The sequence below is a fragment of the Acomys russatus genome, chromosome 24 (genome assembly GCF_903995435.1).
Source record: "Acomys russatus chromosome 24, mAcoRus1.1, whole genome shotgun sequence".
NCBI classification, from domain to species: Eukaryota; Metazoa; Chordata; class Mammalia; order Rodentia; family Muridae; genus Acomys; species Acomys russatus.
In genome coordinates, this window is record NC_067160.1 from 48,088,269 (window position 1) to 48,115,637 (window position 27,369).

Genomic DNA, 27,369 nt, shown 5'->3' on the forward strand with positions numbered 1-27,369 from the left:
TGGCAAGGAGCATGGTGGCACATAGGTAGGTGCTGGAGCAGTATTTGAGAACTGCATCCTGATCAGAGAGACCGGGGTGGGGGTGGGGGTGGGAATGGGGGGGAATTGGCATGGGTTTTGAAACCCCAAAGTTCACTCTCAGTGACACACTCCTTCCACAAGGCCAAATCTATTCCGACAAGGCCACAACTCTTAATCCTTCTAATCCTTTCAGATAGTGCCTCTCCCTGGTGATTAAGCATTCAAATATAGGAGTCCATGGGGGCTGCTCTTATTCAAACCACCACATATCATACTGCAAAAAAATGTATTCAGTCCAATTTCAAAGTCACCATAGTCTATGACAGTCTCAATACTGTTTAAAAGTCCAAAGTCGAGCCGGGCGTGGTGGCGCACGCCTTTAATCCCAGCACTCGGGAGGCAGAGGCAGGCGGATCGCTGTGAGTTCAAAGCCAGCCTGGTCTACAAAGTGAGTCCAGGATGGCCAAGGCTACACAGAGAAAACCCTGTCTCGAAAAACCAAAAAAAAAAAAAAAAAAAAGTCCAAAGTCGAGCCAGGTGTGGCGGCTCAACCCTTAAATCCCAGCACTCGGGAGGCAGAGGCAGGCAGATCATTGTGAGTTTGAGGCCAGCCTGGTCTACAAAGTGAGTCCGGGACAGCCAGGTTGACACAAAGAAACCTTGTCTTGGAAAAGAAAAAAGAAAAAACTCCAAAGTCTCTCATGGGACTCATGTCAATCTCTTAACTGTAACATCCTGTAAAATCAAAATTAAAAAAGCAGGTTACATACTTCCAACATACAATGGCACAGAATATACATTACCATTCCAGAAAGGAGAAAAAGGAGCAGAGTGAAAAAAAAAAAATGGACCAAAGCAAGACTGAAAATTGTCAGGACAAGCTCCCAGTTCTGCATCTCCGTGTCTGATGTCAAAGTGCTCTTCAGACCTCCAACTCCTCTGGCTTGCTGACGGCAACACACTTCTCTTTTTCAGGCTTGGTCCACACCTGGTATGCTGCTCTCCTTAGCAGTAGTCCACGACTCTGCCGTGTAAGTGTCTTGGTGTCTGCAAGGCAATCCAGGCTTCACTTCAGAGCTTCACACAATGGCCTCTGTGGGCCTCCACACTGGGACACCCCAACACAGGCCTGGCTCCAGTGGCTTTCCTAGCTGAAAAGAGAGATTCCACAACCTATTTCTTGTATCCTTGACTCTAAAGCCAGAACCATGTGGCTGAAGCTGCCAAGTTCTGCTGCTTGCTTGGGCTGGAACATGGCCCCTTTGTTCAGTTACATCTGTGTAATGGAAGTTTTGGTTTCTTTCTTTTTCTTTTCTTTTCTTTATTTTTTACTTTTTTCGAAGACAGGGTTTCTGTGTGTAACAGCCCTTGGATTTGCTTTGTAGACCAGGCTGGCTCGAACTCACAGCAATCTGCCTGCCTCTGCCTCCCGAGTGCTGGGATTACAGGCGTGCGCCACCACACCTGGCTGGAAGTTTTGGTTTCTTTGTAAACACAGTTATGTTATATAAATATGTTTTTGTTTTAATACCAAGTGTGAGATTTTAGTTTGTCCACAGCTGGTAATTTTCTTGTGGGGGAGGGGGCATGGTCTTTGCCAGCTGGTAAGGGCCTGCCTGTCTCATGACAGGGGCGTGGCCTAGAACTCTGAGGACCATAAACAGCAGAGGAGAGGGAGAGAATCACTTCAACGCGGTGGGTCAGAGGAGACTGCATGCTGCGATTGCTGTTGATGAAGACTGGTATTGCCCGGAAAGAACCCCATTGGCCCTAAATAGCTGGGAGAGGTAAAGGGGTCTGCACCCCCTCTCCCCACTAACATTCTTTCTCCTACCCAGGGTTAAGGGGTTGGTGGAAGGGAGGTAGAGGCATCAATACCCCAAATAAAATAGAGTTTAAAAACAAGCATCAACACGTCTACATCAGCTTTCTGTTGTTGATGGCTTTTCACTGCTAAAGCTTTTCTTTAATTCCTTTCACGTGGTGGCCCGGGGTGGGCTCTTGCCCTGGGGCCACCATTCCCTTTATTCCATTTGGCATCTGGCTTGTTTTCAAACTTTATCTCCTTGAGCACTGGACTTAGCTCTCGGCTCCATTACCCTTCCTGGTGCTCCTTTTCTCCGCAAACTGTACACTCTGCGTTTCTCCTTGTCTTACTTCTTTCCATTGTAGATCTGCTTAAGAGTGACCGCTAGTAACCAGGTGGCACACTCAGTACTACGCTATCTTTAAAGTCTCCTCTGCCACGGCCATTAGTCCATTAACTCTTCAATTTTCCCTCCAGCAAATATTTAGGACAAAGGCAGAAAATGGCCACAATCTTCACCAAAATATCACAAAAATGGTCTCTAGGCCACTTACTAATATTCTTCTCTGAAACTTCTTGAGCTGGTCCTCACAGGTCAAACTGCCCTCAGCACTGTCTTCCATTCTCCTGCCAGGATGGCCCATTAAGTCCCACTTAAAATGTCCAACCACTTTTCTAGTCCAAAGTCCCAAAGTCTTCCATATCCCTCTATCAGACAGAATGAATGGTCTGGCTTGTCACGGTGATACCCCAGTCCCTGGTACCGATTTCTGCCTTATATATGTCCTATATGAACCTATGGGGGCCATTCTTACTTAAACCACCAGAATGAATTAAAGCATTGACCTCCAGGGCTGGAAGAGATGTCAGCAGCATCTTATGCATACCATATAATAACTGTTCCCAATGTATAACACACCAGGCATTTTTTATATATTGTCCATATAACTTTAGCAAAGACCCATGGGAATTAGATATTACGTCCTTCCTTTGGAGAAGAGACCAAGAACTTGAGAGATCAAATAATGTGTGCAAAAATGAGGTTTCTATCAATGTCTTTTTGTTTGTTTGGTTTTTCTAGACAGGGTTTCTCTGTGAAGCCCTGGTTGTCCCAGAACTCACTCTGTTGACCAGGCTGGCTTCAAACTCAGAGATCTGCCTGTCTCTGCCTCTCAAGTGTTGCTATTAAAGGCGGGCACCTGGCCAAAGTCCTTTTTAAAGCAACAGATTTGCAAGCTGCTATGTATTTTTCCAACGAGATCTCTTTCCTGCGGCAGAACCATTCTACAATGGAAGGCTTTAAATGCTATAAACTTCAACTTTTCTTTGGGGATTCTGGACAGAGCCATTTTATCGATTAGGCATGGTAGACACAGGGGTTATAGTCCACAGTACCTTCAGAGGCACACAAAATCATTGGAGGAAACCCTGGGTGTGGTGGCACATGCCTTTAATCTCAGCACATGCAAAGGCTGGCAGATCTCTGCAAGTTCAAGGCCAGTCTGATCCATCTAGTGAGTTCCAGGGAAGCCAGAGCTACATAGTGAGACTGAGAGGCCTGGTTAAATAAGTCTAGCAACAAGCTTCAGTTTCTGTTAGTTCAGAGCAGGCCTGGGCCTCCATTCTTCGGAGGTCAGTTCAGCAGTCACTGGAAATGCTGCCAAGAGTGGGCAGCCAACCAGAAATGGCCTAGCCACCAGGCCAGAGAAAGATAAGGTTAATTAAAGATGGCTTCTTACTGCTGGTATAATTGGTTAAGAAAGATATCCCGCCGGTCTGGAACTCTTCTGCCTTGTGATGTACTCATGACCTGGCCAGGGTCGCCCTGCCCATGTTTACCCAGTCGGCCTCAGCTCTCTAGCCTAATGATTACCTAAGCCCCCTCCCTCCCCTTAGGAATTCCCGTAAAAGCCTTTAAAATGAGCCTACAAACTCGGGGTGGGAGTGGTCCGACATCATGTTTGAATGGTGACCCCAACATTGGATCCTGCAGAATAAACGCTCTTTGTTGTCTGCATACTATTTGAGTCTGGGGTCTTTTCTTCAGCACTGTTCTGGACCCTAACAGGGATTGAGCCCTGCCCCCCAATTCCCTCCTCCAAAAAAAAAGTCAGGAAAAAAAAAATCAACTTCTACGCTGAGAAAAATGCCTTGCTATACGTTATTAACATATCCATCCTTGTGGCAATGTTAATTGTAAAATATAAATTAAACGTAAATGCAAAATAAATAAAACCACACCCAGGTTCTACAAGGCAAAAAGACTTAAGATCAAGAAAGTAGAACTGTTGCTTTCACCAAGACTTCTTGGGAAGGTGGGAGCGGTGGCCAAACAATAAAAATGTTTCCCTCTCCCTGTTGCAGGTGTCCGTAAAGCAAGGTTAGGCTAGACAAGTCTGAAACACAAGGCAGAAACGGCACCTCCTAACTACATGATTATACAAGTGGGTTGGCCAATGTGAGCCACCGTTTCGCCTCTGACAGTACGAGAAGTGTCTCTGGGTGTTGGCCAGCCTTGTTCCCGCTAGTCCCCGACTGGTCGGTAAATGTTGAGTAAATGCAGTAAATACGTGTATGTCCCTGAGACCGGTATACAGAGGCTTCCCAGGGAGAAGCAGTTACGGGTCTTAAAAATACTTAAAGTCTCCAAAGGCGACAATTCTGGACACTGCCAAGCCTTAAAAAACAGCGTGCAAACCTGCGCAGTAACTTCGCCGGGAGACGCGGACACACGACCGCGCTTGCGCAGACAGCTCTCCCCGCCCCCTTCAGGCGTGTGGGCCTGTGTGGGGCGGGCCAAGGAGGAGGCGGGTCTACTCCGGAGGGGCGAACCGAGGAAGGGGCGTGGCCGTCAGGTCGGTCTTCGCCACCCTCTTCCGGGCTCTGCCGGCTGCGCGCGCATCCTCCCCCCTTCTTTTGTGGTCCGGCCCATTGCGAGGGTGACAGGAAACCCTGTGCAGGGAGCGCCGCCATCTTGGACCAGCCCGAGGAAGATCCTGAGGGAGCCGCAGGAGCCAGCAGCCGCCGCCGCCACCCCAGCAACTGCCGCCACCCCAGCCACTGCCGCCGGAGCGTGTGCAAACTCGGGCCAGCCCGCCTTCCTGCTGGGGCCTCGGCCGACGTTTCCCGGCCGCTCTCCCGCCGCGTCCGCACTCCGCTTCCTCGTCCTGACGTCCCCCCTCCCGTCCGGAAAGCTGCCCAGCCACCAGCAACCCCCCAGGTAACCAAGGCCTTCCGCAGGGGCCGCCCGGCGCCGGCCTCCCTGCCCGGGCCCTTCCAAAGGGGGGCGGAGGCGAGCCTGGAGGGAGGCGGGCGGCGTCCCGGGCAGGCCCCGCAGGCCGCCGCGGCCAGCCCGAGGGGGTCGGCGGGAGGGCGCCGGCCAGACAGGACTCTGCGGGGCGAGCTGTCCCTCGAGCCGCCCCGGCCGTCTCGCGCTGCCCCTGCCCGCAGCCCCCGCTCCGAGGTGCGTGCGGGAAGGGTGTGTTCCCCTCGTCTCATCTGTCCGGCCTGCGGGACCCAGCCGCGGCCTCCGCAGGCCCCGGGGCTCGCCGCCTTTGCCCGCAGCTGCAGACCACCCCCGCAGTGTGTCCCCCCCCCCCCACCCCCACGCGTGTCGCGCCGTCCTGCCACCCACGAGCCCCCCAGCCGCGGCAGTCCCACCCCACGGGCCTCATCTTACAAAAAAAGAAAACAAAACAAAAAACCAAAACAAAACAGGGCAGCGTTTCGGCGTCTCGCCCGTGTCCTTGTAGGCAGCCTCGGCCGAGGATTGGGTCTGTGGGACGGGGCACGGACTGTTCCGGGAGCTTCTGTAAGTCCCCGTGAAGTCCCTGGCCAGCCTGCACGGTTTACAACCCACAGGGCATCTGGAAATAACGAAAGGGAAAAGTTTGGGCATCTCGAGAATTTGAGAAGAGAAGGTGGACTGGGAATGCTAAAACTACACTGTGTGCCAGGCACGGGTTGAGGTGTCTTCACACATAACCTTGCTTCTTCTGGTGCCTTTTCAGAGTTTTCCGCATTTTTTTTTTTTTTTTTTTTTTTTAACATTTAAATAAAGGGTGGGGGACGGACTGAGGCCAGAAGTTGTCATGTAGCTGAGTAATGATGGCACACACAAACTGGCTTCTCCCTGCACTCGCTGGTCAGTTTGTACTACGCTACCTTCCAACGAGGGTTGAGACATGCAAGACGTGACGGTTTCAGAGTAGTGGCAACTCAATTCCGTTTTTTCTCAGTGTGCACTGGGTGATAACAGATACGACCAAAATCTATCATGTCAGCAGATGCTCATTGGAGGAGAGGTGGTGGTAGGGTTTCTTCTTTATTTGTGAAGAAAGCTGTGTTCTTTGTTGGTGGCTGGCTGCACAGGCACGTGTTAGAAACTCTTGGAAAGTTTACTGGTCATGGCATGTTATTTCAGTTACCGTTTATGTAAATGTGATCAACAAGGACAAATTTGACCCAGTAATAGTCCAGCTCCCTCTTCTCCTTTCCTTTCAGCAGTTTGTCTCGGGGATTCTGTGTAACTAGGAAGTGGCAGTACCAGACTTAAGAACCTTAACCTACATGCCTTCATGCATGACCAAGTAACATCCCCCAAACAGTACTGCCACTTCCTAGTTACTTAATTGACCCTAACCAAGTTTGCTAACCTACCAGAAGCAGTGTCAGTGTCCTTATAAATTATGCCTGCATTTCAGAGTTATTTCATGGATTAAATAGAATGGAAGGAAAGCTCTTAGTATCAGGTTTGACATGAAGTTGCCTGTAAGTTTGCTAGACATATAGTGGGTTTAATATCTGTTGAGTGAATGCTGTGAAAGCAGACCGTGGGCTTAATATTACCTGCCCAGTTAGTAGTGTATAACCGTCAGTATATCACTTCTGGTTCCTTATTTGTGAAATGATTTGTTTTGGTTTGGTTTTTTCGAGACAGAGTTTCTCTGTGTAGCCTTGGCTGTCCTGGACTTACTTTGTAGACCTGGCTGGCCTTGAACTCGCATCAATCCACCTGCCTCTGCCTCGGGAGTGCTGGATTAAAGGCGTGGCCCAGCTTGTAAAATGAGTTTTTACAGTTAGAGATTGTTTATAAAGTAACTAGTTTATATTAGGCATTTGGTAAGAGGGGTTATTGTAAAAATTTAAAAACCTTAGATTCTCATAGCTATTGAAAATTCATTGGAATTAAGGCTATTTTTTTTTAAATCTTTCTATTTTTCATGTCAAATTTTATATTTTTAAATTTTAACTTTGCAACAGAGCTTGAAAATTTTTTCTTTTTTCTTATTAATTTATTCAGATTACAACTCAATTGTTATCCCATCACTTGTATCCTCCCATTCCGCCCTCCTGCTTTCACCCTATTCCTCTCCCCTAGGTCTATGACTGAGGGGGACCTCCTCCCCCACTATATGGTCCTAGGGTATAAAGTCTCATCTTGGTAGCCTGCTTATTCTTTCTTTGAGTGCCACCAGGCCTCCCCACCAAGGGGAAGTAGTAAAATATGGGGCAGCAGAGTTCATGTCAAAGTCAGTCCTCACTCTCCACATAACTGTGGAGAATGTCCTGTCCATTGGGTAGATCAGAGCAGGGCAGAGCTTGAAAATTTCTTGCAGCCAATTTTTATAGGTATTATATTTCCATACTCTTAGCAAGACATCTAAGATAAAATATTAAAATTACAGCTATTGAGATGTTTATGTCATTAAAAATGTTAGTGCAGGGCTGGCAAGATGGTTCAGCAGGTAAAGCTTTCTTGCTGCTTAGCTTGAGAACATGAGTTGAATTCTGGAGCCCACCTTGTGGGTGGAGAGAATGGATTCCTGTTGGTTATTTTCTGACATCCACATGTATGCTCACATGTGCACACCATACACACAAAACAAATAGGTATTTAAAAAGCTGTGTCAGGAGACAAACTACAAATATTAGTATTAAGAGATATGATATTTCAAACTTTTTAAAGTTTGTAAAATAAAGCAGTATACTTAGCATCAGTATAATGAGCATTGCCCACCAGTGAGTGTCTGCAGTGAGCGGTCTTGCTCTGTGTATACATTGCTCCTCCCATACACATCTGTCTCTCAGACATCTCATCACTTAACTCTTATTACTCCTTTCAAGTGCAGGCCTCACTGGGTTTTGGGTTTTAGGGAAGAATTGGGATTACTTTCTTATTCATAGCATACTATCATAAGTGGAAGAGGTTTTCTCTTTCTCTTTGGACTTTTTTTTAATATGTGGTTTTTAAAATTAATTAATTAATTAATTTGTTATGTATATAGTGCTCTGGCTGCATGTACAACTGCCAGCCAGAAGAAGGGCATCAGATCTCATTATAGATGGTTGTGAGCCACTGTGTGGTTGCTGGGAATTGAACTCAGGACCTTTTGAAGAGCAGACAGTGCTCTTAACCTCTGAGCCATCTCTCCAGCCCCCTCTTTGGTCGTTGTTAAGCAAGCCTGTATTTTTAAAAATTCATTTACATTAATTTACACAAAAGTGTAACTTAAACTTGTGAAAAGTTGGTCTAAGAAACGGACAGATTTTCCGAGGCTGTACTACTATATGGAAAAGAAATTCACCATTTTGATTAGATTGATTAATAGAGATTAACTGGCAATTTTATGTCCACCTGACTAACAAGTAGAATGGCATTCCACTTTGGGGACCTCTAAGCAATAATATGTCCATTCTTGAGATCCATGAAGGCAGAGACAATGTTACTCCCTTTTTTGATCACTGTTAAAACCTATTAAAGTGGCTTGTGCTTAGTAGGTACAGGGTGTTTTCATGTTGTTGGTGTTTAATCACAAAATTAGTCATGTCTCCAGTGTTTATTTGCTATACCTAACACTAAACCCTAAAACTAAAATTGAGACTGTAGATTGATTACCAGGAGTTTTTAGTGGGTTACTTTCCTTTTGCTCTTGAATTAGCTTTGTAAGGATTGTATAGTGATCTGAGGAATAGACTACATACAAACACAAACACATAAGGAGTTATAATATAAACATGAACAAACAAAGTATAAACATATAATAAGTAAGCACATAGGAGTTAAAATAAAAGCCTAAGAAAATGCCCATTGTTATTGGGTGCTTATTTTTACTCAGAGGTCTGTACCAGCATCTTTAGAACTAGTAATTTGGGGCTGGATAGATGGCTCAGTGGATAAAAGCACCCGCTGCTCTTGCAAATGCACCAGGTTTGATTCTTAGCACCCACATGGTGGCTCACAACCATCCATAACTTTAGTTTTAAAAGGATCTGATACCTTGCTTGACAACTCTGTGCTCACAGACATGCGGGTGGTGCACATACTATTCATGCAGGCAAAATGTTGATACTCAAGAAATAAATTTTAAAAAACTCATTTATATAATCTTATTCAAGAAGGGATCTGATTTAGTTTGGCACAATTAGCATGTAACACATGTTTAGTAGCTATATTGACTCAGGAATATGTCCATTAAGTGAAAAGAAGATGTTGTATGTTTTATGCATGGGTATATTCCATATTTAAATAAAGCTTATACACACACACATCCATAACACAGGTATGTTTCATATTGAGATAAAGTTGAAAAATCCTTTGTTAAAGCAACATTAAAGATGCTTAATATTTTAAAACTGGCCACTTGATTACATAGTGCAACAATTATTAGTGCTTATGAGTCGTTTTGTGAAGGTTTCTTTTGATACCCAAGGACAGGTATGTGTCCACCTTTGCACATCTTCAACAGTTAGTTAAGTAGAGAGCGCCATGACTCCTTAGGTGAGGCACATGAGCTCAGGTTCCAGGCCTGCCATTTACTAACTGAACCTTGGCCAAAACAGTGAATGGCTCCAAATCTCCTCTTCAGTTTTTGCATGAAAATAATAATAGCCTTACAGAATTGTGGGAATTAATAATTAGTATAGGGAAAAATAACACAGATCGTTGTATGATTTATTCTCAAATGTTACTTCTTATTGTTACAGTGGATAAATAATAATAAATCAATATTACTAGTTATCTGTAGTTGTAGTTTCTTAAATCTATGTACACTTCCAATGTAACTGTTTAATATTTCTTATTCAGAGTGTTATATTAGAAGCAAAGGAGTGAAGGTTGGCCTTAAAGCATCATGCTTCCATCACCTGGAGGTGGCAGGGTTGTGCTGATCTTTAAAAGGAAATTTTTGTTGTTAACAGTGCTGGATACAGTATAGACTTGTCCAAACTGCCTGAGCTAGACATACTGCTTTCCTCCTGAGATCATTTCCTTATTTCTGAAATGAGGAACCTGGTAGCTATCTTAAAGGACAGCAGTAAAGATGAAGTATTGCCTGGTACTTATTAAGTGCCTGTAAATGGAAATCTTAGCAATTGTGTTACAAGTTTGCAAACTTTTCATTGTATATTTAATGGTGCTTGTTGTAAGTGTAGCAATCTCTTTGTTTTTCTTTTAAAAAGTCTTAAGGCATTGAAGGAGATCTTAAGCCAACTTTATCCAACTAATTTTTATTTTAAAAAAAGGTGAAACAAAGGGTGTCACTTCCTGTAGTCACAGACTCAAAAGACAAAGGCAGGAGTATTATAAATGGATGATGTAGAGAGTCCCAGGCAAGCCTGGGTGATATAATGAGACCCTGTTTCACAAAACAAAGGGGGGGGGGTAATCATTTTAATCACGTAAGTTATAGAATGTGGCAACCACCCAGACCCCCTCCTGTTTTCTCTGTTTGGCCCTGCCTGTCCTCACTTTGTAAATCAAGCTGTCCTCGAACTCAGAGATCCACCTTCCTCTGCTAGTGCTGGGAGGTGTGAACCACTACGCCTGGCCTGCCAAAGTTCTTTTTAATCACTGGAAATTACAGTGTTGAGTGGACTTGTGCTTTCAACATGAACTAACCAACATTTCCTGCTCACATCCCTTACTCCCCTCCTTTCTTTGACCTTTGCGCTTTTAAAACAAACTTGCCCTTAAATAACAGAAGAATATTTTTTTCTCTCTTTCCAAAGCTAGGCAAAAATATTTTGTTCACTTTATCAGTGGCATGCTTTATGTTCAAGAAGTGAGGTTGAGAAAGCCTTTTTTTCACGCAATGGTGAGCATAGTTTTAAAAAGTCTCTTGCATATAACTCCACTGTAAACATGTAACTTTGACTGAATAAACAAACTATGGGATTATTTAAAATTTACCAGTTTCTTATTTTTGAATAAGAAAGGTGTTTTCTGCTTTTGTCTACAGAGATGAATAAATTTGGTGGGGTTTTTTGTTTATTTGGTTTTTTTTTTATTGTTTTGTTTTTTTTGAGACAGGGTTTCTCTGTGTAGCCTTGGCTGTCCTGTACTGGCTTTGTAGACCAGGCTGGCTTCAAACTCACAGATATCCACCTGCTTCTGCCTCCCCGAGTGCTGGGATTACAGGCTTGCACCTAGCTTATTTGTTTTTGTTTTTTATTTGTAATTGTAAAAGATTAAACAGAAAAATTGTGATGAAGTAAAAACAAAGCGTCAGTGTTCATCCTGAAATCTTGATTTTATTTGGAAAACTACTATATTATTAATGCTTATTATTTAAGAAAATTCATCATTTCAGTTGACATTTAGAGAATGCTAATTGTGACAACTAGCATGTACACAAATTAGCTCAACTAGAATTGAATTATAATTTCATGATTGTTCCTTGAACTCTTCAAGTTTGTTTACTTTAGGACTGTTTAAAGGCCCTAATTCTTAAGTGTTGTATGCTGGGGCTTGAAGCCAGGGCCTTGGTATGCTAAACATGCGTTCAACACTAAGGTACACCACATGCCCTGTAATTTTACTTATTTACTTGTTTCTTTATTCATCTATCCATCCATCTATATTTATTTGTTTAATTTATGACATAAATTAGCTCTGGCTGTCCTGGACTCTGTAGATCACAGAGATCCATCAGGTGTTGGGATTTAACATAATAAAATAGAAGGAAGCAAAGTATGTACACAAAATTTTAATCAGCGAGAAACTATGATTACTTTGGAAAGGTGTTTTATGAATTAGTAATTAGAAGGAACCAGGGGCAATGGCACACGCCTTTAATCCCAGCACTCTGGAGACAGTGTTCGAGGCCAGCCTGGTCCACAAAGCAAATCCAGAACAGTCAAGGGTACACAGAGAAATCCTGTCTCAAAAAAACCAAACCAACCCCCCAAAAAAACCTAATTAGAGGAAAAGAATGTACTGTTTCCATACAGAAAAATTAAAACATGTTAACAAGTTAATAATCTTGAAAATAGTTCATTTGAGGGTTTCTCCCACCCCTTGTAAATCAGTAGCTGGTTCAAAGATCTGGTAAATAATTTAGATCAAGTTTAAACTTGAGGCCAAGTTTTTTTTGTTTTTGTTTTTTGTTTTTTTTTTAGGCCAAGATTTTTTGTTTTTTTGTCTGGTTTCTGGTTTTTTGAGACAGGGTTTTCTCTGTGTAGCCCTGGCTGTCCTGCAACTCTTTCTGTAGACGAGGCTGGCCTTGAATGCAGATCTTCCTGCCTCCACAGGGATTAAAGGTGCTGTGCCACTCCACTCCCTAGTTTAAGGCTAAATTCATTTTAAAGTTTCAGTCCCAGTAGTATCCAGAAAAGAGGTAAGAGTTACAGTGTTTAGCATCCCAGCTGATCTAACTAGAAAAACTCCTCCTCAAAGAACTGGTTAAGGGAGTTTTCTGTGATGTGGAGGACTGATTAGAAATTTGTCACAACATGCTGGGGGTATTGAGAGCAAGGCATGGACTTACGCTGGGTATTGTTTGTACATCAAAGTAAGATGATTATGTAATTCTGTGAGGTGCTCTTGAATTTTCTGTATTTAAGGATTTCTTTTTCCTTGATTATTCACTTATTGCAGAAATTCTTCCTATAGGTTCAATTTTATTTTGTTGAAAATTTATTTGAAATATAGCAAACTTATCACAGAATATTCATTAAAATACTAGAAAGTGAGGCTGGAGAGATGACTCAGAGGATAAGAGCACTGGCTGCCCTTCTAAAGGTCCTGAGTTCAATTCCCAGCACCCACATGGTGGCTCATGACCATCTATAATGTGATCTGGTGCCCTCTTCTGGCCTACAGGCATACATGTCGTCAGAACACTGTATAAGTAATAAATAAATCTTTAACAAACACACAACAAACAAAACTAGAAAGCAAACGTTTGGAACAATTAATTAGTCTCTGGTATGTGTGATTTTTGTCTTTTCTTAGGTGAAAATTAAATTCATTAGATGTTGTTATCAGGATTAGAATGTTTTTCTTTAAAACCTAACACGGTGTTAGACACGTTAAGGCATGTGGATTATTTGGGAAGATTTTTCTTGTTGATACATAGGTCTTTTTATTGTCCAAGCTGACCTCAAAATCGTGGATTCAAAAACAATCCTTCAGTCTCCTGAATGTGAGCTGGGACTAACAAGTCATGCCATTGTGCCCGTGAGATTAAAAGTTGTTGTTACAAAGGAGAGAAATTAGAATTTTTTAGGTTAAGTCTACCTGATGACTAAGGAGTAGGCTATGATCTTTGGAAATATCTTAATATGTAAGTTTTTGATTTTCCTAAGTGTGAGTATAGCTTTATACCATTTTCTCTCAACTCCTAGAATGGTACACAGAATGCACTCAATATGTTTTTAAAAATTAAATACTGTATTAAGTTGAGCTATTTGAAATTCTCAATAATAATTGTTCTTTTTTTTTTTTTTTAATCTATAGGAACAATTTTGTGTGATTCAGTTTAACTTTGACATCAATTTGATTTGGATTACATGCTTATTTCTTCTTTAGATTCTTTGCTAAGTATTGATTTAAACTAGAAGATGAATTTATTTCGTGTTTATATTAGTGATTGCTTTTGATACCATAACTTACTTGATCAGCTTATAAGGAAAAGGACCTCAAAGAGAAGGAACTATTTAATGATGTTTGACTTAAATTTATAAAGATTTTCTTCTTTGAAAGATTTTCAGAATAGCAGTTTTGGATATTTTCTAAAGCAAAACTTTGGAGCTTTTTGAAACATTTTAAAAATTTTTATATTTTTGTGTATCACACAAGAATATTAAAGTAACATTCATTGAAGAGGGAATTTGTGATCAATTTGGAAATTTTACTGACTTAGAACAAAAATTTGTGTAGTCATTGTGCTTTCTTAATATGTATGCTATATGTAAAAGACATTTATGAATGGATGTTTGCAGTGTATCTGTCTTTTGAAAGAGTAGCAGTAATTGGTTTAGGTAATTTGAGAATTTTTTTCTGAAGTAACATAGTTTTCTTTGTTTTTAGTGCCACCATGGCAACTGCACCATACAACTACTCTTACATCTTTAAGTATATTATTATTGGTAAGTTTATTTAACTTGTATGCTTGTATTTAACGTGTGTCCTCCAAAGAAAGTTAACACATGAAACATTTATATACCAGTAGCTAAACGTACTGTTACCGAAGTACATGGTCTTTTGACTTCAGAACTAAAGCTTTTTTATGAGGATAAATAATAATGCCTTTTGCGTCATGGCCCTGGGTATTTAGCTAGTTTTTTGGCACTAATGAAATGATGGTGATTGTTCTTCAGGGTCACTTGTAAACTTGTTAGTGTTGGGGATGAAATTAATTTCCTGTTAGTGCTGCACTATCCCAGTGTCATAAGTTTTCAGGTCCCTTTGAACTACAAAATTGATAGAGAACAACCCTGACTCAGAGGCAGGGGTCTGTGTGTGTGTGTGTGTGAATAGCATACACATGTGCATGTATATAGCATAGTTGTGTTTCCTCTTAAGTGTTAAGACTTTGCTCACATTGTCTTAACATGCTTTTCCATGAGTGGTTATAAGTAACAGGTGAAAGGCCAGATGCTATGCTGGTTGTAGACCAGTGGAAGAGCTCTTCTTTCAAGCCTGCCCTGCCTGTGGGTTTGGGTTGATCTCCAGCATGGAAAACAAAACAAACCAACCAAATAAAAGAAAGCTCATGTCTTTTGCTTTGGTGTCAAGCTTATGTAACTTTGTAAGTTGGCATTTATTGTAATATAGAGGTAAAACAAGAGACATAGTGAGCCAAACTTCCAAATATACTTTGTTATTTATTTGTGTTTGCTCTTGGGTTACTTCATTTGCATAGACCTATAGATGCACTTGGGGTACCCACCTGGAAATAGTTCACATTAAAGAAAAAAATCCCATTACAGTAATTTTTCTGTCACAACCCTGTTGAACTTGTTGGCTGTTTACTAAATAATAATTTATAGCCAAATTCTATCCTACTAAAAGTTAGGAGTGGTCAGTTGGTCAGTTTGTCTTTTGGATTCACTATAAAGGAAGAAAGTGCTCCAGGTGTCAGAAACTGTGACATGTGTGATATGCTGAGTGCAGCAGTCCTTGCATACGAATATAAGTAAAAGTTGAGAAAATAATTGCCACCTGACCGTTTTCTTTTTTTTTTTTTTTTAAACAGGGGATATGGGAGTAGGAAAATCTTGCTTGCTTCATCAATTTACAGAAAAAAAATGTAAGTTCAATATGAAAGGTGTAAAAGATAAATAGGTTACTTTATTGTCACATTCTCTACACTTTAAAAAGTGTTACTGTCAGTGTACATGATGCATTTGATTATAACCTGTTTCCATATTTATACTTGGGTTTTTTAAGGTGTTGTGATTCTTTCTTTCTTTCTTTCTTTCTTTCTTTCTTTTTCTTTCTTTCTTTCTTTCCTTCCTTCCTTCCTTCTTTCTTCCTTCTTCCTTCCCTCCCTCTCTCCTACCCCCTCCCCTCTCTCCTACCCCTTTCCCCCTTTCCTCCCTCCCTCCGTCCCTCTCTCCCTCCCTCCCTCCCAGCCTGGCCTCAAACTCAGAGATCCACCTGCCTTGGCTTCCCCAGGTGCTGGGATTAAAGGTGTGTGCCACCACATCTAGCTCCATGATTAAGTGTGTGTGTGTGTGTGTGTGTGTGTGTGTGTGTGTGTGTGTGTGTGTATGTATGTATGTATGTATGTATGTAAGTAAGTATGTATGTATGTATATGTGTGCTGCATGTGGGTTAGTACCCACAGAGGCCAGAAGAGGGTGTTGGATCCCCCTGGAGCTGGAAGTTATAGGCAGTTGTGAGTTGTTCAATGTAGGTGGTGCAGGGAACTACACACTGGTCCTCTAGAAGGACAGTAAATGTTCTTAACCACTGTGGCGTCTCTCCAGCTCCCCACCCCCAAATGTATTAAGAAAAATTTTTTCTGTATGTAAGATTTATTCCCTATAATTAGTAGTTTTCAAATTGATAAGCAAAATTTAATTGAGATTATGGCATGTTTGTGCTGCTTCCCACAAAAGGTTTCTGAAATTTGAATATTTTTTCTTCTCCAACAGTTATGGCTGATTGTCCTCACACAATTGGTGTTGAATTTGGTACAAGAATAATTGAAGTTAGTGGCCAAAAAATCAAACTGCAGATTTGGGATACAGCAGGACAGGAGCGGTTCAGAGCTGTTACACGGAGCTACTATAGAGGAGCTGCGGGTGCACTCATGGTGTATGACATCACCAGGTAAGATGGCGTCCCACTACTTTGGGCAGTATGGTTTCTTTTTTATTTATTTAGGCCTTCTGTAGTTTATAATTGGATGACTGTAAATTAATTTATTTGGGTTTTATGATTTCTACTCTAAAGCTGTGAAAAAACTTAAATAAATGCTGATTATCTTCTCTGAAGGTTGGTTAAAGAAAGACTGTGAAATAATGGGGACCGGAGAGCAGACATGGCTGGGAAGCAGTGCTAGTTGTTTGCAGAGAGGCTTCTTTATATGAAACTTGCACTTGAGGAAGGCAAGCCAGGGCTGAGGACTTGCTGTATTCAGTCTGTGTTAAAAATGACACCCTTTCACTCCACCAAGTGAGAAAGAAGTGAAATAGTTTTGTCTAGACTGAAACAGACCTTGTGTTCTCAGCTATACAAAAAGAGGCTCTTTTTTTTTTTTTTTTTACATTTAGGTGGTATATGTATAATATTTTACTTAAATTCATTTTTTTCTACTGTGAATTGAAGTGACTTAAAACACTGCATCAGGATCCAATTCATGACATCATCGCTATTTCTGGAAACTCAGAGCATTTGACACGAAGTCACAAAACAGAAATACAAAGGTTTGGCTTTGGAGTGTGTAGCAAACTTTCACTTACTAGACCTGAGCGATTTTTGGCTTTTATGATGATACAGAGAATCAGCCAAAAGCACCCCTAAGGAGAGTCCCGCCTGAGGAGATAGAGACCAGGTGACCGGTGCAGATTGGTTCTGTCTGGGACAAAGCTGCCTGAAGAGTCAGGGAACCTGAGACATGCGCAGTAAAGGAGGCCTTTGTTGTGTAGCGTTGTTAACTTTGACACACTTGAAAATGCTGCTTTAGAGTATTGATAGGGACTGATTATAGTTATGTACATAAAACCTCAGTTGGTTTTTAGCCAACAGTAAAACAAATCTTAATTCACTGTATTGGGCAGATAACATGATCAATATATGGTCTTATGGGGAGACTGTAAACCTGGCTGTTGAAAAGAACTGCCTCATCTGCAATTATTACTGCATTCCTGAAGACTTAATGTAATTAAAAATCCCGTACATTACCAGTACATTTAAATTTGATGTGTGCTTAAAATGCAATTTATTTTGCTTTTAAACATATCTTTTAAGTATAGTAATACTGTGGTAAAATTTATGTGTATTCAAGTGATCAAAAGCACTTCATATGGAAACAGCAGAAATGTCCATCAGCTAAAGGAATGGATACACATCAGGTGGCATATCCACACAATGGCCTGATGACTGATACATGCTATATGTAAGTGTAAAAGGCCACATGGAATTCTGTGTATTTATCTAGAACAGGCAAACGCATGAGGCAGAAGGATTACAAACAAAGGCATAGGTAGTTATTGGGCACTTGATTTGTCTTTTGGGGTTTTGTGAATGTTCTAGAATTTGATAGTAGTGATACTAAAAGTAAATTGTATTTTTAAAGGGATTGTGATGATCGTTGTATGTCAACATAATTTACCTTAAAAAGTACTTTGGGTGTTAGGTTCAAAGCTGACTTTTGACAATTCATAGTCATAGGTTGGTTGTAGAGTAGTGACACTATTTCCCACCATTTTTTTTCTATCGATCTTTGATATTTTGCAACTTAAAAGTTCCTGCTTTAATAATACATTTTGTTTTTGGCATTAACTGTAATTGTTACAAGGCACTCTCCTAAATTGACAGTGAAGCTTATTTATCATGTCAGTTGTTCTGCCAGACAGTCAGGATGCAGTTAGTACCCTGGTGAATGTATCGTGAAGTCAGGCAGTAGAAAGCAGAGCCATCTTACCTCAGAGCCCATCTTGTCTGTGTGTGGATTTATTAGTCTTGTGAGGGACATCTGGACAAGCGTAAATGACATTGTTTTAAACTTACTCAGATGAAGTATAAGATGCCACAGTCTGAATCTCTAGATGACTTAACCTCCAAGTAAATAAGAGTCATAAGATACAAGCTTTCTTTCTGGTAGCTGAGGTTTTGAATTTCTAGATGCACATATTTAAATGCCTTTCTTGGAGATAGTTTTTTAATCTGTGTATTAACTCACTCCAGATTAGTAATTTGGACATGGTGTCACATGCCTATAATTCTAGTATTTAGGAGGTAAAGGCGGGAGAATCACAAATTGGCAGCCAGCCTGGAAAACACTATCTCAAGAAAAGAAAGGAAAAGAATTTAGGGGGAAAAAATGAATTATTCTAATTTAATATATATATATCTTTTATTTCTGACTAAAAATTATAATTTGAAGGTAGATGGAAACATTTTTTTCCTTGAGTATATTATTAGCTAGACATTTTGGTATTTTTCTCCATTTTGTGATTAGAAAATCTGGATACATTCAAGGAATGTTAGTTTTTTTACTCTAAATTGCAAATCTTGATTCTGAATCTTTTATGTTCCTTGCTTGCATATTGGTGTGTTTATGTATATGCTTTTAGATACTTCTGGTATCATTAGTATAGTTGGACATTGAGCTATTTAAAAATAATGGGTTTGTGGCCAGGAATGATGGCACACACCTGTAATCCAGGACATGGAGGCTGAGAGAAAGTTGGCTACATAGGAGAGGGAAGATGGCTTGAACTACAGAGTGAGACCTTGTTTCAAAGAACAAAACTAAGTTTGGCTAGATTTTTGAGAATTATGTTGGTTTTATTTATAGCTGTTCTTTGGAGTAGCTATCTGGTCAAAGTAGAAATATATATAGTTGAGATTTTTTGATTAAAGCCTGTGTGTGTGTGTGTGTACGTACACACACGTTTATTCGCGCATGCGCGCGCGTGTGTGTACACGTTTATTCGCTTGTTTTTGAGGCAAGGTCTCACTATAGTACGAGGGATTCACTTATGGCCATGATGGCCTCAACCCAGGATTCTTGTGTCGTACCCCAGCCTTCGAATTGTTGGGATTACATGTGTGCTACACATCACACTTGGCTCTCTTCTTTGTTCTGTACAAATGGCAATTGTATGTAGAATCAACATATTTTAATTTTAACTTTTGCAGAAGAAGTACATATAACCACTTAAGCAGCTGGTTGACAGACGCAAGGAATCTCACCAATCCAAACACTGTAAGTCAACACCTCACTTTTTAAGAGATTTAAAATCAGCTAACTCAAACAGGCACGCCTTGTACTGGTGAGATTTCATTTTGGAGTACTATGAATAAGACTATTCCCCCACCTACCCACCCACCCACCCACCCACCCATCCATCCATCCGTCTACCCACATTGTCTTTGGTGCTAGAGGTCCAGGTCTCATGTATGGGTAGACAGATAGATGATCTGCACAAAGCTACATCCCTAGCCCCAGGTATCTTTATTTTATTCTTAATCTGATTGAAGAAAAGTTTTAGTTTTGGCTGCTTCCAGGTTTTCTATTTTATTACACTTGTTATGTTTGGGTCTAAAAAAAAAATAAAAGTTGGGGCTTGAGAGATAGCTCAGAAGTTCAAAGAACTGGCTGTTCTTCCAGAGGTCTTGAGTTCAATTCCCAGCAACCACATAGTGTTTCATAATCATATATAATGTGATCTGGTGCCCTCTTCTGGTGTACAGGTACACATGCAGACAGAATTTTTCTTTTAAATCTTAAAAAATAAAAGCTATGAATGAGGTGATGCTCTCAAGTAGAGTTGTTATAATCTGAATCATAGTTTTAAAAGCATCTGAATTAAGTTTGTAAAATATTACCATTGGAAGAAACTGGACAAAACTGTACAAGGGCTCTTATTTATTTTTATTATTTTACAATTGCATGTGAGTATGTAATTATCTGAATAAAATGTCAACTAAAAGTTGCATACTTTAAGTAATTAACTTCTTAACCAGACTAAGAAGATACTGAGATGTTAAAGGACAGTCACGATGCTAATTTTCACAGCACACAAAGATATACATGTCTTTGGTGCTCAAGGGGTTATTGCCTTGCAGAGAGAAAGCCTCAGGTTTACAGAGAAGCCACACAACCATCTGAAAGGTGAATTAGAAGTGCAGTGAATGGTACACTGACAGTGGGCGTAGGGTGAGAAGAGCTTTCTGGAGAAGCCAGCTTTATAGGCATCAGCGGTGTCAGTGGGTACCATGGAGGGTGTTTCAAGAACAGTGAGGACAGGGCTATATCTCATTTAGCTTTGTTCCTCCTGCACCTGGCAGGCCTGGTCCAGTAAACATGCACATGAGTGCTAAGAGACCTGCTGTGCTAATGTGAAGCCTAGAGCTTTCATTGCCATTCATATTGCACTCACTGTTGCTGTGCATAGAGTCTTATGGATGAATACTCAAAGCAGCTTTATTTGTGATAACTGAAAACCAAAAGCAGTCCAGCTGCCATAGACAGGGGAATATCAAACAGTCTGGTGCACACATCCACACTGTGGTGAACTGTTCAGCCACACAGAAGGAACTGTGATAAAGGCTTCAGCTCTGACAAATCTTAAGAAGTCTGATGAGCTTAAAGTCTTAAAATTCTACATATTATATGATTCCATCGACATATTTCAAAATGAATAGCCCTGTAGATAGATGGAGAACTAATTACTGGTTGCCAGGGGTTGGTCAGTGATGGGGCTGGTGGGTGACGAAACAGCATGGAAGTTTATCTGTGTTGATGTGCTAGTTCTGTGTCCTGATTGCAGTGACATTCTGTAACTGTGACACAGCCACACAAACAAAAGTTTGAAAATCTGACATCTAAGGGCTATAATTGTACCAATATCAGTTTTCTGGTTTTGAGAGTATACAGTGACTCTGTAAGTTGCTAAAAATTTAAAAATGTATCTTGAAGCCCAGTTGAAGTTACTGTGTTTTCTGTGACACTGCCTTTGGTTCCTATGGAAAAAGAGTGTCCTCATTTCTGTTGCTAGCAGACTACATCCTCTCAGGTGGGTAGGCATGAAGATTGGATATTCCCAGTGTGTATGTAGGAGAGAGAAAATACTTGTTTTTGAAGAGCCTGGTGGTAGAGTGGAGTTCTGCAGATTAAAGCCAGAGCCTCGTGCCTACTAGGTGAATGCTCTGCCCCACTCCAGTCTAGAAGGCAGTACTTCTTGATTAGAATGCCTTATAATGGTCCTATACTAGGCTTGATTTTTTTAAAATTGACTTTTTAAGTGTCATTGTTCTATTGTTCAAATGACTATTGACTGTATATGAACACTATTTTCCCTTCTCAGTGGTATCTTGCTCTTTGAAGAATTATCTTTTGTTGTACCAGTTAACTTGCACGGAAATGCTTGATTTGTTCACTGGACCCAAATATTTGAAAGTGGAAGAAAGAGCCAACTACTGATTTTATGTGGAAAAAAAGTTGGGAAGCACTTTTTTGTTGAAATCATTAATTTCTAACATATCTGTATGTGGTTGGAACGGCCAGAAAGGTAGACTAGAGGCTGATATCTCCCCTTTTGTGCCTTAAATAACAACCAAAAACCCTTTGTTTCCCGAGGCTGCCTTTAGTCTTTAACATAGTTTTACTTGTGTAGGTGACTCCATCCATAGTAGGTAACACGGGTGTGGTATCTGACCTAGAATTTGGACATACTGCATATTTACTCCGTCTCCCAGCTTCTTCCACAGACACGAACATTGATTACGCCTCTGCTGGGATAGTGTCAGGACAGTGTTAGCTCTGGTCACAGTTTGCATTCTCTTAGGATTCTAATGTCCTCTTTGCTAACTCTTTGTCTTATTTGCATATAAGGGAAGGTAATTACTGTTACCCTGAAGGAATTAAACTAGTGGTTTTTAAACTTCCTCAGGGTCCCAGAATATCTTAAAACTCTGGAAGCCACAAGCTTTCTCCAGGCAATGTTCATATTTACTGTACAATTTACTTAATTTTAGGACATTCTTATTAAGCTTGCTTATTCTTTGGCCTAGACCCAGTATAAACAAACTGGCTTGTGGGCCATGTTCCCCTAATGAATGGCTTGTGTTTCTATTTTAAGGGATTTGTAACAACAATAAAAGTAATATTCGGGGCTGGAGAGATGGCTCAGTGGTTTAGAACGCCGCCTGCTCTTCAGAGCTCCTGAGTTCAATTCCCAGCAACCACATGGTGGCTCACAACCATCTATAATGTGATCTGATGCCCTCTTCTGCAGATAAAGCGCTCATATACAATAAATAATTAAATAAATCATTTTTAAAAAAAAATAATATTCAGTAAAACTTGTGGGGGGACCACAAACCTGACAGCAGGTTGTCAGTCCCTGGCCTAATTTGTTGCCAGAGTCCTTCTTAGTACTGTTGCCTTTGTGGTCTGTAGTTCAGGGTACTTAGGGCCAGCTTTTTTCCTGTCAGGACTTTTGTATTTGAGAGCTTCCATGATTGTTTTTGCTCTAAGATGTCTTTTCTTTTGTTCACAAATTAGGTAATAATTCTCATAGGAAATAAAGCAGATTTGGAAGCACAAAGAGATGTTACCTATGAAGAAGCCAAACAGTTTGCCGAAGAAAACGGTGGGTTTAAGACTTAACACTCCTTATGGGAGTTTTAAAGGAAAGGTGATTTAGATCATGCAGATTACTTTTTTTCTTTTCTTTCTTTCTTTCTTTCTTTTTTTTTTTTTTTTGAGACAGGGTCTCTCTGTGTAGCCTTGTCTATCCTGGACTCGCTTTGTAGTCCAGGCTGGCCTCAAACTCACAAAGATCCGCCTGCCTCTGCTTCCCGAGTGCTGGGATTAAAGGAGTGCGCCACCATGCCCAGCCACGCAAGTTACTTGATATATCGTCTTTTGTTGTTATTTTAAATTCTATTCAGAAATCTCAGTGAGGAAATAGTGTTTGTTTCTATGTACATGTTAGTAGTGGTGCAGGTACTGGATGACAAGTACAGCCCTGCCTGACCCACGCTCCTGCATAAGCACTGTAGTAGCGCTGACAGCTGTGGGAGCCTTACTCAGATGAGACTGGAGTGCTCTTGACAGCCTGCAGTGTCCTAATTACAGTCTGAATTTTATTTTTAGGCTTATTGTTCCTTGAAGCAAGTGCAAAAACGTAAGTATGGCTAAAATTTAAATCATGTTTCAGTTACATGCAGAGTAGAGCTGTGCACTGTGCAAATGGATGGTGTCTGTAGACATGTATGTGAGCTGTGCTGTGTGCAGTGCTCATGCTAAGCAGAGCTTCTGTTCATGTTGTAAGAGAGTGTGAAGTTCTGTTACTTAAAGGGCTGTACGTCATTGTACCCATTGGTAACCCAGGTTAATAAGTGAATCTGTGCTTACATTTCACAAGTGTTTGACTTTCACAACCGAGGTTGAGTTTGGTATCTTGGACCTGAGCTTGGCCAACATGTTTACACAGCACTTGTGATCACCTTAAAGAATGAGTCAAGGACATACTCGTGGCTAATGAGGCACAGTGAACTGTTCCTGATCATCCTTGGAGTTCCGGCATTGATCCCAACATTCCCAGCCATAGTTGTGTGACACGCCAGGCAAGGGTAGACCAACCTGTTTGTTTTTATTTACCTCTGCTGCTAGTCCCAAGAGAACTGAGGTGTGAACATGGCTAAGCATGACTATAATACCACCACGTGATAAAAATAACAGTTTACACATGGCTGTTTAAAGCCTGGAATCCTGTCAGTATATTTGGAGAAGTCTTGTTTGGAGAACCTGTTCTCATTTCAGAAGTGGCTATCAGTCGTCATGTAACATGCTAACATAGCACTGCAGTGTAAACATGCGAACTGAGTTTAGAAACAGCTCAGTACTGTGCTATGTGCTCACCACCAAAAACCTCTCCATATTGTTCTTTTAGCTCAGTCTTCTGGTAATCTCTTATTAGACGACAGTGGCTAAGTGGAAGACGTGGCAGGTTAGCAGAAGTTCAGTGTAAATGCCCTTTTCTCTTTTCTAGAAAGCTTTGGTTTGTGAATAAAGTTGTTGATTGTCTCTTAGGGGAGAGAATGTAGAAGATGCTTTTCTTGAGGCTGCCAAGAAAATCTATCAGAACATTCAGGATGGAAGCCTGGATCTGAATGCTGCCGAGTCTGGTGTACAACACAAACCCTCAGCCCCACAGGGAGGACGGCTAACCAGTGAGCCCCAACCCCAGAGAGAAGGCTGTGGCTGCTAGTGACCTCTTTGCTCTGGCCCTTCATTTGACCTTTCACCTCTGTCTGTTGGACGCAGTACTTTTTACTGCCTCCCTGTCTTCTGTACATCTTACTGGGTTTAATTAAAAAAAGAAAAAACAACTCTTGTAAAAAACAGTTTAACAAAACTAAACTGCTAAACAACTAGATGTAATCAGGTTATCAAAGGCAAGTAGAGTAATAAATCTCTCCTGCATGGTGAATCTAGACTTTCCCCCTTTGATTGTCCTTGTGATAGGTTTGTCACCAGTATATGATTTAAACTGAGCACTGATGCTGGACTCGATTTTTACCTTCCCCTTTGGCAAGGCTTTGTCTCACTGTACGGTTTAAATTTGATCTCTTCAGCCTTTCTCCCATCTTTAAACTGTTTGAGTATGTCTGTTGTAGCCAGTAAGTTCATTGCTGTGAAATGACTTCTGATGGTAGAGGAAAGGGGTCTGCAACTGCTTTTGTTTTTGTTGGATACATTCCCTGTTGTAGGGTGGCATTTGTCTTGATGAGGTTTGCTTGTCTTAGCCTTGCACAGGGAAAAATACCCATTTATCTTTTCTTGTGCTTAATAGCTTTATCTTTTCCCTTTATTTTTACACCATTTTGTCTTTTTCTCTTTAGCAGAAAGTAAATATGTATAAAATTTGAAGGAACCTAACTAACAATACCTTCTGTGTATATTATTTTAATGAAGAAAATAAATTGATTACTGGCATTGGAACAGTATAAAATACCAGTTTGTACAGTGTGACCTATATGTGACCATGTTACTCTCTTCCATTTCACACAAGGAAATAGACACAACTGCAGTTAACAAGTAATACTGGCTCCACTCCTTGGTGCTGGCAGTGCTTGGGGACAGACATAATGCTGGAAAGAGCTCCTGGCATCAGCAGAAACACTAGCGGATTCTATTCCATCTTTGCACCGTGGCTTACCTGCTGATTTTCTTAACTGTTTTTGTGTAATCAACAATGTGCTAACCTGCTTTTCTTTTTGTAAACATTTTGTGTTATAGGCTGCATTCTTGCCTTACTGTATAGAAAAAGGAAGAAGGCTGGGTTTAATATTGCACATTTTAAGCTTTTATACCTATATCTTGGAATGGTCAGCTTCTGGACCAGATAGCCAGAACCACAGGTCTGCTGTTAAGGGATTTTAAATTGTGCATTTTAAACACTACAGTGAAATAATTTAATATTTTCCCCTGTGTTCATAGTATAAGGGGCTATTTTATGTCATGTTTGCATAAATTGTTTTGTAAAAGGGAAAGTGTTTCTAAATGTGTACACTGACATAAAGTAAGTTACTACTTTGCACTGGCCACAGAAAGAACGCCTTCCTGCAAGAGAAACGGATCTTTGGACAGCATCTGCTTTGCTCAGTTCTTCACTTCTCTTGGTTGGTTCTCAGTTGAGTTTAAAGTGGCTAGGAATCGAGAGGTCATTGCAAGTGCACGTAGGTAAGCCCGAGCACGTTATTTAAAGTGCTGTCAGCTCAATGCTGTGTTTAAAACACACATTTTAAATCCCTCTTTACCAGACACTAATGTAAAAGTACATCATTCTGGATTATAAACATTGTAGTTCCAGAGTTTTGTATAGTCAATGTTAAATAAAAGCCAAAACTGGAATGTGCTGAAAATAGGATTCGGTTTATTTGTAGATTCACCCTTTTGTCCTTGTCTAACTTAAAGGAATCTTGGAGTAGATTGGTATATTCTGTTAAAGACTTACAGTGATCCATTTGCTTACACTGTTGCATCACAAGGGATTTACCCAGGGACCATGACCTGCTGGTGTATGTATATATTTACATAACAAATCGCCCATCAGGATATAAGGTAGCAATCACACGGTAAGGACCTTCGGCTTGTCTAGGTGCAATACCCAATTCTCAAAGTTAGTGACAGTGGGTCTTCATTGTTTCTGTGACACAAGGATTTATTCAGATTGCTGTATTCTTCATTTGATGTAACAAAATGCTATTATCTAAATATTTGTAAATAAAGTACCTGTATCTAGATTAAATCGAACGTAGTTGCATTATTTTTGAACTGTAAGACTTTTTTTCAGATTAATATTTGAATTGTGTTTTTACTGCAGCATTGTGCTTAGTGTATGGTGAGGCCTGTGTAGCACATAAACTACTAATTGAGCTGGCATGTTATCCATGTATAGTGGTATCTTTGAGGCCAGCATATTGGTGGCTAGTAGTGTTCTCTTTACTATACATGGGGCCAAATCCTATTTGTGTGTGTAACTGCTGTATAATAAATTTGGGCGTTTAAAGATCGAGGAACAGATTGTCATTGCAGCATCTGTGTGCCAGAGACTGGGCAAAGTGGATTTCTGTTAATTTTTAATCTATAAGAGCTTGTGCAGGCACCTGCTTCTCTGCCCTTCTCCTTGTGCTTTTGCTGTGGAGGAGCCCTCTGGTGATAACCAGTGCTTGTCCACATAGTACAGCAGCGCACTGTTCAGCTGGTTTTCTGAAGTAATGAAGTGTTTGATGAAATGACAGATGGACGAAGGTGGCTGGTGGTGTCACATGGTACTAGTAAAGGCTGTACGAGGTTTCTTTCTTTAGAAAGATGTCCTTTTGGAACTGGCAGGTTTTTGGTGTGTGAGGTGGATCAAACACAGGACTTTGCATACTTAGGCAGGCATTATACCACCGACTCATATCTTCAGCTAGGGAAAGGTGTTTCTTGAAATCAGGTGTTTTGTTTCATACATTCATTACACTTCTCTATTCATCTCAGTTTTGAGAACTGTTCTAAACGTGGCCTTTAAAAAAATGGATGGTTTAGTTCCCTCACCATAAACAGAAAAAAAGAACAGATAATTTC

General features: G+C 40.8%; 1 protein-coding gene across 1 annotated transcript; it reads left to right on the plus strand.

Annotated features, from left to right (window-relative positions):
- Positions 1 to 4,758: 4,758 nt before the first annotated feature.
- Rab14 (RAB14, member RAS oncogene family) lies at positions 4,759 to 26,587 on the plus strand. Its single transcript, XM_051167054.1, has 8 exons — positions 4,759 to 5,048; positions 14,139 to 14,197; positions 15,307 to 15,360; positions 16,211 to 16,388; positions 19,425 to 19,491; positions 22,795 to 22,882; positions 23,389 to 23,419; positions 24,328 to 26,587. The coding sequence occupies exons 2-8, from the start codon at positions 14,146 to 14,148 to the stop codon at positions 24,503 to 24,505; spliced, it is 648 nt and encodes a 215-aa protein (XP_051023011.1). The 5' UTR covers positions 4,759 to 5,048; positions 14,139 to 14,145; the 3' UTR covers positions 24,506 to 26,587.
- Positions 26,588 to 27,369: the final 782 nt, after the last annotated feature.